The following is a 13,306-nucleotide window of genomic DNA, read 5'->3' as shown; positions in this document are numbered from 1 at the left end:
AGCTTTAATAGGGTTAATTAATGGGAAAAGGTCTATTAAGAGATACAGTCTTGAAAACTAAAGTACCTCCATGTTGGGCACAGCGTGCTTCTAAAACTCAGGTGCAAGTGAACAGTTGCAGAAGAGTGATACATCTCTTTTTCATTTACAAGCACCCCAGAGTTAGTGACCAGTGTGAGAAAATACTGGAGTAAACCTTGTACAACTTAAGTTTTCTTATGTTCTTATTTAAGAGTTTACCAGGCATTTGTTCTTTTAAGACCAGCAGGATATTTACATTAACATTTGAAAAACATGCATAATGTATTGAAAAATAAGAATTTTGATATTCATTTTGTAGTACATTATGTGCCTTAATATGTAGACAGGATAAAATAATTGATGAGATCGTGCTGCATGATGGATCTGTCAAGTCCGTAATGTCCTCATGAGTAAGAGTTGAGTGTTCTATCTCAGGCCATGTATTCACAAACATGCAGAGGATTTTGCATAGTTTACTAGGGAGTTTTCAAGCAAATAAACAAGTGGCAAAGGAAAGATACATACGTACAAACAAACATGCATGCATGCATGCATACACATGCACAAGAAATGAAGTCTCCAAAAGTCCAGCAAGCTTGCCTTGAGAGAGAGAGTCCAAATCCAAAACAGCAGAGTGGTCAGGCAAAGTCCAAATATTGTAACAGGGTCATCAGCCGATTTATATCCAGAATCACAGTCATAAGATCTCAAGTTAAGACATAAGACACATGGAGTCTAGGTTAACTGAGGGTTGTTGCCAATGTCAAGCAAGTTTGAGCTCGCTTCTCTTCTTATCTGGAAGCAACCCTGGTGTTGCTCATTTGGAAGGGTGGGGGTCTTTCTTGCTCTGCTCTCATGTCCTCACAGAGAGCCCTTGCACTGTGAGGAGGTGGCAACTCAGACTCCTCATCTTTTAATGCTAGCGGTAGCTGTGTCTCCTGGCTGGGGTGGGGGGATGCACAGACTCCTGCCTGAAGCTGCTCAGCTGTCAGTTTCCTCATCATAGAGTGAAGTGGCCGTGACACTGAAGATCTTCTGGAGTACTGATGATGTTATATCATGGGTAGACTACAGCGTGAGTAGATTAGACGTGGTTAGTTGCTGATGTTGCTATTCAGAAAAAGAAAATCTAAAGGAAACATAGTGGAAACATGGAAAAGCTCAAACAGTGAAAGACTAAATAAACTGACTATACATTGACATTTTAGGCATTAAAGAAAAGAAAAGGACTTTCAATCAGAACATCAGACTCAAGGCACAAAAATAATGGAGTAATAGTATTGATTTTAGAATCAAGAATAATATAGCAAGAAGTCTACTTGAGTACAATACCATCAGCGATCAAATATTATCAATTATACTTTTCAGATAACCTTTTAAAACTATGATTATTAAGAAGAAAAATATACTTGGATTGCAGAGTTTGGGAACCTGAAAAGAAGTAGGATTTTTGCCAATCCAAAAATTCCTTCAACCCTAACACAATCTTCCAACAACTAAAATGCCTATATACATGGACATTACCAGGTTGGGTACACAGAAATCAAAGTGGCTGTATTATTGACACAAGGAAGTGGAAGAGCACATAATCAATACAATATATACTATATATGCATTTTAACAGAATAACAGAGTTGGAAAGGACCTTGGAGGTCTTCCAGTCCAATCTCCTGCTGAAGCAGGAAACCCTATATACCATTTCAGACACGTGGCTTTCCAGCTTCTTCTTAAAAACCTTAAGTGTTGGAGCTTTTAAGTGTTGGACAACTTTTGTCCTGTTCTGCAAGCTGAAAAACTATCACAAATATTTTTAAAAAATAGAAAAGCAAACAGAAAACTATCATCCAATCTATTAATATTAATTTTAGAGTTGTGAATAATGATTCGTTTTCAGTTGCAGACAAAAATAAATTTTCAGGTATGCTTTTGCTACCAGTTGTTCTAGCTTTTGGCAACATTCTCTGATTATATGTTCTTGATGCATAGTGTAGCTTGCTTTTAAATATGTATTTAAGTGGCTGCTTCTTTAGAATTTGGCATTCTACTTGGAAAGTCCTCATGTGGATCATTTTCTCAAGAGTGTATTAAGTTGTCCTATAAGATGACCATTTCTTGTTTTCCTTGCTGGTAAACCTAATAGTACCCTTCTTGTTTAAACTTGTTGTCAAAGAAGGAAGATATTTTTTCCATAAATAAATGTTGGGAAATAAATAAAACAGGAAGGCAATCTTAGGTTCATTCAGAATGTAGTAATAGAAGCAAATTTGGATGAACTAAGCTTTCTTTGTGGAAGGAAATCATTTTAAATTCAGGGGAACTTTTTATAGTTAGTATGGGACTTTGAAAAGAGGAGGCTCTTAGTGAAAGGGAAAGAGTTTCTAAAACCAAGACTAAAAGGAGGGGGAGTAAAATTGTAATTCACTATTTGTATGCTGTCAAGTGGACTGCAGGCACTGATAGAACAAAGTTTTCTTTATGAGCCGTATTTCATATCACTTGCTTTCTCAAATACCTAGTGGGCTTTCAGTAAATTTTCATTCCTGGCTATTAGAAGACATTTTTTTTCCTGTTATCAGCAGCCTCACTAGTTGCATTTTGTTGAGAGGAATGCAAAGTGATACTTAATGAAAAGGATGGTCTGCTTTTAACATTTTGTTACTTCTGTGTGTTTGTGTGCATGCACATAGATTGATAATGAGTTGAAGACTAGCGGTAATCTCTCACATTTGCCTTTCTAGTTCTTCCTGAAATATATTGGGAGTATTTTGTAAACCTGATTTTAAGGAAAGTCACCCAAATGCATGATGCATTTGCAAGGAAAAATTATTCCTGGATCAGACTGTCCATTTAAAATGAAAACATTATAGTTTGTTTTATTTTTCATTCTGTTATCTCATATATAATATATATTGATTGTAATATAGACAGTGGAGAAGATGTTTTTTTTAAAGCAAATATGGCATTTTTAGGAATTGTTTAGTAGTTTTCCCTATTTTTATTGTATAACATGAACCGTCAGAATTGTGAATTTGAAGCATTTTTTTCTGGATTTTGTACTGCTTTTTCGTTCTAAATATGCTTTGGATGCAGACATTGGTCTTTGGGTCTTACAAGGAAGGATGTTTTTCCAAGAATTTTATTCTTAGCTATAAAGAAATAAATAATCATGGTTCTGTATGTTTCATTAGACCTTTCACTCCAATTTCTTGGCATATTCTTAGTTCTTCGTTCATATAAGATGGTTCTTCCTTCTCAATTTTGACTGCAGGAAAGTCTCAACTAAAAATAAATGCCATGCCTGCTTTTCATTTGAAATTTCCCATCTGTTCCCACATTGACGGAGTGTCTAAGTCCCAGTAGCCAAATCCATTAGCTTGGCTTATGCCAGTGGTTCCCAAACTTGGCAACTTTAAGACTTGTGGACTTCAGCTCCCAGAATTCTCCAGCTAGCTCTTCTGGCTGGAGAACTCTGGGAGTTGAAGTCCACAAGTCTTAAAGTTGCCAAGTTTGGGAACCACTGGCTTATGCCAATATGACCTGTATAAGTCACAAGCAATGTGAATAAACTATTTTGTGCCTGAGTATGATATATTCTGCTCAGAGTTTGAATACTTTTCTGTTTTCTCTTAAAATAAGGTTCCATTAATCCAAACTGATCCTAGTCTCCTAAATCAGTTGCTGTAAAACCTTGATAAGAATGTGCTATCTTAGTTGCTCCCTTTGGTGTATGGTATGCTGAGAAATGTATATTTTAAGAGCAATACTGCAAAGACTTTTGGCTATAGGTAGGTAGTTCTCTGTACAGATTAACAACAGTTGTTTAGAACCACAAGGAGGACAGAGAAAAAAGTGGTACCTTTTTTCTTTGTAAATTCAGCCATGGATGAAATTGCAGAAGGGTAGACCAAATGTCCCTTACATTTGATCTGAAATTATCTGTGTCTAATTTTACACAGCCAGTTCCATCAAGGTTAAGTATAGGCAAATTTGTGAGGTAATCAGAGAAAGAGGATTCATGTAACAATGGGCAAAATAGATTGTCCAGCTTTTTTTCTTAGCATTTAAGAGAAAGGCAGCAAAGAACGAACAATTCTCTCTTCCTTTGCTTCAACATTCCATATCCTTTATCATTCCTTAGATTGGAAAGAACCTGGCTACTTAAGAACCTTACCTCCTTGAGGTGAACAAAAAGTCTTCACTGTTATTTCCATATCTCATAACTGACAAAGGTATCATCAGTGGTGAAATGCTACCAGTTTGGACCGGTTCACCTGAACCGGTAGTAAAAAATGCTACTGGTCCACAGAACCAGTAGTAAAAAATGCTTTTAAAAGTTAAAAAAAAAGTTCCGACGATCGCACGTTGCAGAGCTGATCTTTGGAACTTTTTTTTTTTTTTTTACTTTTTAAGCGTTTTTTTACTACAGGTTCTCTGGAAACGTGTGTGTGGTGGGGTCCATTTTTGCTCCCAGGCCAAAAACAGGTGTGGGTGGTTCTGATAGAGAGAGGGAGAGGGAGGGAGGGAAAAAGGATGGAAAGGAAGGCCTACAAACCTGGCACTAGATGCAGCTTCAGAGGATAATCCAGGGCTGGAAGAGACCTGGAGATCATCTAGTCCAACCCTGCTCCAGCAGGACATTGTTAAAGTGAGTTTCTGTCTTTTGATCCCCTAGTTACGTGACTACACAACCACGTCCACCTAGTCACATGACCCCACCAAACCATGCCCACCAAGCCACACCCACAGAATCGGTAGGAAAAAAAATTAGATTACACCACTGGGTAACATATTGGAATTGGAAGTTTTGAAGATTTGAAAGTTGTTCCTTTTTTATTTCCCCTTAAGAGATAGTGAGAAGCAAGTATTATTGTTTGAGAAGAGGTTTTCCTGTAATTGTTTCAGGAAACTCTACAGCGATAAATAAATGGAATGATTTGGGACTGTTTGCAGTTCTTATTGGGTCAGTTGCTGACAAGACTAAATCTGTATGATATAGTGAATATTTCAGAGAAGAGACCAACACACTAATGGCTTATATAATTTCAAAAGACTAAATATATATCATATAGTGAATATTTCAGAGAAGAGATCAATGCATTAATTGCTTATAATTTCAAAAGTAATGTGGCACTTAAGAATCATTCTTCATCATTGTCAGTTTTTCAGAAGGTCGTTCCTTGCCAGCAAAAAGTAAAAACGGAGAGGGAAAGCAGAAGAATTGAGTCAGTCAGAATTGACTGAATTCTGAATTATATAGTTGTATATTTTATCAGATAAATCAATTTCCAATTTCTTCTCTCCATAGTTCAAGAAGAATGGAAACACAAGTTTTATAGATTTGATAAAATGTACTGCTTTTTCCCATTTTTCCACAAATCATATTGAGAAAAGGGCTCAGTGTTATAATTATGGTAGAATAACTTGCATCTTGCTTTCATTTCTGAACTCATGACAGGAAGTAATTTCCAACTTCCTAAAAACTGGGTTTATAAATAAAAAATTGTATTTTGCTAAAAGGTGCGAACAGTTTGAAGCAGGTTATATATCATTTATAGGCAACTATGAGTCCTGCTTATCTGCCAATCAATTTTCATTCAAATAATTGTGCCAGTGGCTTAGAATCTATTACACAGCCTATTCACAAGCTTCCTAAAACTCTGGGGCTGTCTTGCTCCCAGATGTGGTGATGATGCCTAGAGATGTGAAATATGCCTCTAACATATTTGTTTAACCATGAACACAAAGTTCCACCAGAAAATACAGTAATTCAAGATGTATTTATTTATTGTATTGGAGAGCTAAGGTAACTAGGCTTTACTTATTTGTCCAGCCCTTTTGGTAGTTTGTAAAAAATTAGATAGTTTGTGTTGCACCAATGGTTTTAACATCTACTGTCCAATCTTAGCCTTTGTGATTTTTATTATTTTTAATAAGTAGTTTTTTATGTGTTATCTGTTTTATAATCTTACTGTATGCTGCCTAAAGTAACTTTTTAGGGAGATAGGCTATATAAATTTGATGTATAATTAATTAATTAAACATTGGGATGTTTCCTCATAAAATAAGCCTCCTATATAATGTTTTGGATCAGCCTGTACTGAGATGAGATTTTTCGTTTCTATTTCTGGAGGAGTTGGCTGTTGGCCAATTGAGATTTAATTGTGAAGGAAATTGCATATCCACCCAAACCCCCATTCAACTCAGCTTGGCGTGGGCACTGTGGAAGCTTTCTGCTCTTGTTCAGTGTTATTTGGACAATTTGTTCCTGTTTGCTGCACATTGTAGCATCCAGCTATGCTTTTTCAATAAAGAAAATTTGAGGTGGGGGACGTTGTTGAATACCCTAATGCTTTAGTTAAATAATCAAGTTGAGGTTGGCAATCTTTTATGAATATATATACTCTGTATTACTCTTTTTCTAGCTGGCTTCAAAGCTGTTGAAGCTTTTTCACTGTTTTAAGCTTATGGAATCATAGTGTGTTTCAACTCTCTCTTCTGACTAACAAGGACAAAAATATATACTTCTATCTTCCCTGTGATACACATATTTTTGGTTTTGACTTAGAGATTCATACAATATACATACATAACAGTCTATTTTCAAAGGCTTTTCTTTTTTGTAAGGCATCCCCCACCCCCTTTAGCTTTTTATTAACTTGTTCTAGTGACTTGCTGACTATTTCTGCTTGAAAGAATTTTCAGGTATTGATGTTGTGGATTGTGTTAATTTAGGCTTTAAAGATTAATTAAAAAATAAGATGCTTGCAGTCAGAATGTAAAACCGTGTACTGTAAAAGCATCTGTACCAAACAGGTATGTGCTCTGTAGAATATATTAAAAAAACAGAAAATCTTACATTTGTGTGTGTATGTGTGTGTGTGTGTATGAATTAACATATTGTACATATTACAAGTCACTCAAGATTTAAACATCCTTTTGTACATTCACATTAAATTCAAGTAATTTCTGATTTGCAAGGTGGAAATTCTATTTTATTTACTGCTGCAGGATGGTAATAATGGAAATATGTTTTTAAAGAAAGATTAAAAATAGATTGTGTAATTTGCCTGATTGGCAAAGTCTTATTTACTAGATCATGAGAATAAACGGAGGAAACAGGCTTACCAATTTTTGGGGGAAGGAAGTGGACTAGTTCCTAGATCCGATTTGTTTTTGTTAGAGGTAAAATATTAATCTCAAATCTTCCAGTAGCAGTGCTCAGGTATTAAAAATAGCACCCAAAACTTTTTAGTAAACAATATTAAAACACATGGCATTGTACTGAATTTGCTTGACACATAACAAAAATCATATTCTTTTTGGCCAGGGTGAGAGCCTGAATCTTTCCTGTCATTTCTAGATATTTAGGGGTGGTGGTGGAGAGAATGACTTTGCATTTGATGAGGAAGTAGAAATAAGCAGCCATGTGCAATTTTTGCAAGACTGTTTTTGCAATCAAGTGGGAAATCTGTACAGAGGTGGGGGGGGGGCAGACGAACAACTTTAGGGCATTGAATCTGTCACTGCAGTGCAAAAAAACCCCCTTGCATTTATTTATTAGCAGGACTGTAGATCGAAATCATTATGAAAAATTCAGTGGGATAAGAGGAATTAGCCCCTGAGAGTTTTCTTGAAGACAAGAGTCCTGCTTCTTAATCGCAACTGCTCCCCCACCCCTGCCAATTCTGCTCTATGCTGCTTCAAAATTCTGGCAGCCTTATCTTTATTTCAATTTTCATCCAGTAACTTTGAAGAATCTTTCATACATTTCTGTGTTTAGTCAAACACAGTTTCCAATGTGATTTACAAGTAAAATCCAATGAGCCTTTATTTTAAAAAAAATTGCAGCTGTGTGGGATGAAATCGGTGTTGGCACTTATGGTTTTATCTGTTGCAGTTTGTTTTATTCAAATTACACGATCCACATTCGGTTTTCATCATAAAAGTGAAGGCTTTCGCTGGTGAAGGGAGGACAGCTCTATATTGGGAGTTAGGACGCTGTTCCAAAACAATCATTAGAGCATCCAGACACAAGGCCTGGTGCAGCTTTGCCCGAGGCTCCCTCCCTTCAGCTTCAGAGGCCCTGGAATTTGATGGGCGCGAGGGGGCGTGTTGGAAAGAGGCGGGAATTAGTACTTGACAAGTCAAACGTTTCAGCGCCTTTCCTGACAGCGACCGAGGCCGCTCGGCTAATTTACGCGGTTGTGAAAGAAGCGTGTTTGCTGTGAACGGGGCATTGAACGGGACGGGGGAGGCAAAGCGGGATTTAGCCTTCGGGGACGCTCCGAAACCCAGAAGAATCACGCGCGCCGGGTCTCTAAGAGGGTCTTATGCTCAGTGGCCGCCAGCGGCGAAAACCACCCACCCACCCACGCGTCCCCTTCTCCTTTCCCGCCAGCCAGTGGCCATCCGTTTGCGTGCAAAGTGGTTGAATGTGGCTGAGGCGGCGGCGTTGTTAAACGGGGAGCCGCTCTGGCGATCCCTCCAGGCAGGAAAATCCTGCCTCTCCCCGCGGGCGCAGCAAAAAAGGAGAAGGAGAAGAGAGGAAAACTCCTCCTCCCTCCTTCCGCCGGGTTTGTGACGGGCCTCGCCCGGCGGTGGCTTCTTCTGCGCGGTGCCTTTGTGCCGCCTGAGCATCTGCTCGGAGGAGCCCTCCCTGTCCTTCGAGCGAGGAGGGAGGAGGGAGACTCCGGCTGGGCGGGAGCGCAGCGCCTTTTGTCATTCCGAGCACACAGGCAGACGCGTCCTCGCTCGCTCCGCGCTGCGCCTGGCGAGGCAGTCGCAGTCCAGCCGCCGTGGAGGGTCGCCTCCTGGTCGCCCGCACATCCGCCACCTTCGCGCTGCCTCTCTGAAAGCCCCGGTCCGGAGGGAAGCGCTTGGCGGAGGGACCGAACATGCCTATCTCGCCGCTGCGGTAGGAAGGTTGCGAGAGAGACCCGCCCCGCCGGCCGGGGAGGCGCGGGGCGGCGGGGCCCGGGCGACAGCAGCCCTCCCACCATGGAGGTGGGCAAGATGGTAAGGCTAAGGGCATGGCCCGGGAGAGAGGGGCATCCTGTAGCGGTCCCGGAGGACCGGTGGCCAGGGAGCTCAGGATCTATGGCGTTTGAACTGGCCCTGCCTGTGCAGGTGGGTGATCTTGGGATGCTCTCCCAAGTGGGGCACAGGCAGAAGCTCTGAAAAAGAGGCAGATCAGCTAAGCGGACTGCGGGATTCCTAGCTGAGCCTCCTTTTCATAGAAAGCCTGGTATGGTCGCTGAGCGGGTTTTCTCAACCCTCCGCGGCGGTTCCTTCGAGCCCTTGACCAAATCCAGGAAACCCTCTGGAGCGCTCTGCTTTCCGTTCGTTGGCACTGGAGAAGGGACTTACGAGCTTGTGGCTTCCCTTCCATTTCCCGGAGAGAGTTTGAGGGAGGTGCTTGAGCCAGGGTTGGGTTCACTCACCGTTTTTAATTCCGCTCCTTCCCTGTAACATTTTTCTCTCGCCAAACGCCAGTCTGTTTTCCCCCCGTCTTTATAAAAGAAGGATCCTCTTGGTTGAATAACTTATCCATAATCATTCCTGGCACAAACCACTATAATCCTTTCTCACTCTTTTTGCCCATGGACTTTGACTAGAGGGGGAAGAGTATTTATCTATAGATAGATTAGATAGATAGATGATAGATAGATAGATAGATAGATAGATAGATAGATAGATAGATAGATAGATAGATAGATAGATGATAGATAGATAGACAGACAGACAGACAGACAGACGATAGATAGATAGATAGAGGCATGAAGTTTGTAAGAAGTTTGCAGTTTGTTTCTACAGTGGAAGATTGCCTGATGTCTTCCTTTTGAGACACAAGGCTGCTGTGAAAAACAGAGGGAGTATTTTCTTCTCTATATCCCCAAGAGAGCATTTTCTTCTCTATGTCCCCAAGCTAGAATTGAAGTCAGGCCAGTGCTGATTTTGGGACACAACATGTAAATAGAGATATTGAGATATCCCTACCCTCCCTAAGAGAAATGGGAGGAGAGTCCTGCTGCAGCTTTCTGCAAGAATTGGAGCTGCTGTTCCAAAGGCTCCCAGAGACTTCTTGGGTTGGGGGGGGGGGAAGAGTGGAGGTGGGGCACAGGAATAATTTCCTCTCTTGCAATCATAGTACATAAACCGGAGAAATCATAACTGCTCAAACAACAAAAAGAAGGCAGGTTTTATAGCATTGAGGGCTGTTCATGTTGTCTATCACAGTATACATGAATTGTAAAGATTACTGATTGGTGGTTAGTGACATCATACTATTGTGGTAATTAAAACTATATTCTAATTAATATTTTAAGGATGGCTGGATACTACAGCATGGTGTTGACTAGGCAGAGAGTGTCTTGGTTAAAGCCGAATGAAAGTGAGTTGCTGGCATGTAGCTTCAATGGATTACCTTGGGCAAAAAAACCTGATGCATTAAGAAGTGGAGCTAATGGGAAAGCATTGTGCTTCATATTCTACTTGCACATTCTGATATTTTCAAAAGGCAAAAATACTTATTAAATGTAGACGACAGAACTAAATATATGTTGCTTTCTGGATATTCTGCTGTAGTTCAGTAATGCTTCCTTTTTATTAGCTGTATAATACCAGTAGTAGCAATATCAACACAATTCTCTTAAAGCAATGATCTTTATTGGAAAGACAAACTCCAGCTGGTCCTGATACTCAATACAAATTTTTAGGTTTATAAAATCTAGGTGCAAGCTGCAAGTTTTGGAATTTTGGAATTCTGATTAAAAAACAAGTGGATCCTATAAGCTGACATCACAGTGTAACACAGGAACTTACCTTAGCAACAGAAAGTCACTTGACTAATAGGATGTTGCAATGTGTGAGACCTTTTGCTGTGTAGAAAATATATTTGGCAAAAGGATGCCAGAAAGGTACTTTACCGTTCCTATGTCTTGATTTAATATGGATATAGATATAATGAGGAAGATGTCTGTTTTTTTTATTTAATAGCTGGATATTATTTGAAGTAGAGATGATCCCTCATTTAGCTGTTCAGGAATTCCTAGTTAGCACCAATCCCTTAAAATCTAAGGAACAAAAATAGATGGTTGGCTTATCGATGTAATTTCCTTAGAGCATCATAACCTTAATCAGAGGGACCTATAAAATTTAATGGGCGACTGGAAATATCATCCTTTAAATTATAATACCGTGTTTCCCCAAAAACAAGACAGTGTCTTATTTTCTTTTGACCCCCGAAATAAGCACTTAGCCTTATTTTTGGGGAGGTCTTATTATCTTTGAGGTGCAGGAGGCAGCGAGCATGATCACCTTATGGCTGCTGCTGTGTTGCAATATTTTTGCGGAGGGCTTATTTTCGGGGGAGGGTTTATTTTAGCACATGTGCTGAAAAGCCCTATTGGGCTTATTATTCATAGAGGTCTTATTTTCTGGGAAACAGGGTAGCTATAATGTTTAGATTTAGACAAGGCATTTTATTTATGGCCACCCAATATGTGTGAGTCCAGGCAGCATACCAGCCAGAGGTGAGTTGCTCCCGGTTTGGCCCCAATTAGGTGAACTGGTAGTGGCAGCGGCGGGAGGGTCCGCACACCTGCCCGGATGCTTTTGTGCATATGCAGAAGCTTCTGCGCATGTGTAGAAGTATCACACGCAAGCACGAGTGAACCAGTAGCACCGGGATTTGCAACCCACCTCTGATACCAGCCACAATTTAAAATCTAAAAAAAAAAAAAAAAAACCCAGCCCGCTCTCCCCTGCAGCTGTAACAGACAAAATGGAGCAAGCAACTTGATCTGCTTTGTATCAGTTCAGGGCCCCCAAGCCCACTGACAGAATCTTGTCTTCAGGGCTCTTCAGAAAAGTAGCAAGGGAGAGGAGCAATCTTACCCCCTTGGGGAATGATGGTCTGCAAGAAGGGAATCAATACAGAGAAGGCTCTTTTTCTTGGTCCTAGAGCCGAGGTGGCACAGTGGTTAAATGCAGCACTGCAGGCTACTGCTAGATCAGCAGTTCAGCGGTTCAAATCTCACCGGCTCAGGGTTGACTCAGCCTTCCATCCTTCCGAGGTGGGTAAAATGAGGACCCAGATTGTTGGGGGCAATATGCTGACTCTCTGTAAACCGCTTAGAGAGGGCTGAAAGCCCTATGAAGCGGTATATAAGTCTACTGCTATTGCTAAGTCTACTGCTATTGCTAACAGTTGTACTTCATTAATAGGTGGAACTTGCAATATGCCCTGTCTTCCCTTTCTTGTGGGCCAGGTAGATGTAACTGGGAAGAGGCAGTCCTTCAGATAACCTGGCCCCAAACCTTGTAGGGCTTTAAGGGTGTTAACTAGCATCTTGAATTATATGTGGAAGCAAATCGGCAATCAATGCAGCTCCTGCAGAAGAGATAACACATGCACAAATTTAGGCTTGTGCAAAATTGTGCAGCTTGCTGCATTTGTGAGCCAATTGAAGCTTCCAAATGTTCTTCAAGGGCAGTCCTGTGTAGAGCACATTACAATAATCCAAACAGGAGATGACCAGAGCATGAATGACTATGAGAAGGGCCCATTGATCCAGGAATGGATGTAAGTGGCACATAACATGTCAGGGTTCACAATTTTAATCCTTCATTCTATGATAATTTTAATCGTTCATTCTATGCTCAATAGCATCATTTAGTACCATTATTCAGAGGTTGATACTAAATCTTCAGATTAGGAGCCCTGAACCTCAAAGATTGAAATAAATATGGGAGATGCTTTCTCTAATTGCATATATTTTCTTTTTTAAATTTACCAGGATGAAGCAGGATACAAACTGTTGGTATTAGAAAAAAAACTGGCATAAGGCTAGAATTATTTTTTCTTTAATGTAGTAATAGAAAAGTAAAAGAAAGCGCGAAAATAGTATAATACATATATAAAAAACAGCTCAGTTTTAAACACAGTATTGGACCTTAATCACATGGAATAATATTGATTAGTCCTTCCATTTGATCAATAAAGGACCAATTTATAAATAGAAAGTGAATCCATATCATCAACCCAGCATTTTAAATATAAGGTAGTACTGTCCATCAGATAGGGAGATTTCCATCCTGACATCCTTCCTAGATCTGCCCATACTTATCAAATAATCCTAGTAACCCGTTTGAACCCGTTATTATTCTAATAACCGGGTTATTAACCCAATAACCTGTTTGAAGAATTTTGTTGACAGAATTGGGGGGCGGGGAGCCAGGAGGAAACGAATTATCCAGATTTCTTTGAATCAGAATTTAGGCCTGG

General features: G+C 40.0%; 1 protein-coding gene across 3 annotated transcripts in view; it reads left to right on the top strand.

Annotated features, from left to right (window-relative positions):
* The window catches only part of HIP1 (huntingtin interacting protein 1), a 62,383-nt gene that overhangs the window by 10,786 nt on the left and 38,291 nt on the right, over positions 1-13,306 (top strand). Inside the window, exon 1 of one of the 3 annotated variants that reach the window (XM_087717343.1) lies at positions 8,779-9,036. The exons of the other annotated variants lie outside the window; for them this stretch is intronic. Within the exon in view, the coding sequence (XP_087573469.1) occupies positions 9,019-9,036 (18 nt within the window). The 5' untranslated portion in view covers positions 8,779-9,018. Of the gene's footprint in view, positions 1-8,778; positions 9,037-13,306 lie in introns of those variants that run through there. 3 annotated transcript variants of the gene reach the window in all.

Source organism: Thamnophis sirtalis, unplaced genomic scaffold, assembly GCF_051295495.1.
Source record: "Thamnophis sirtalis isolate CommonGarterSnake01/CBP01778 unplaced genomic scaffold, rThaSir2_p1.2 scaffold_6, whole genome shotgun sequence".
Lineage (NCBI taxonomy): Eukaryota > Metazoa > Chordata > Lepidosauria > Squamata > Natricidae > Thamnophis > Thamnophis sirtalis.
Note: the sequence above shows the minus strand (reverse complement) of the source record. Positions and strands in the feature narration are given on the sequence as shown.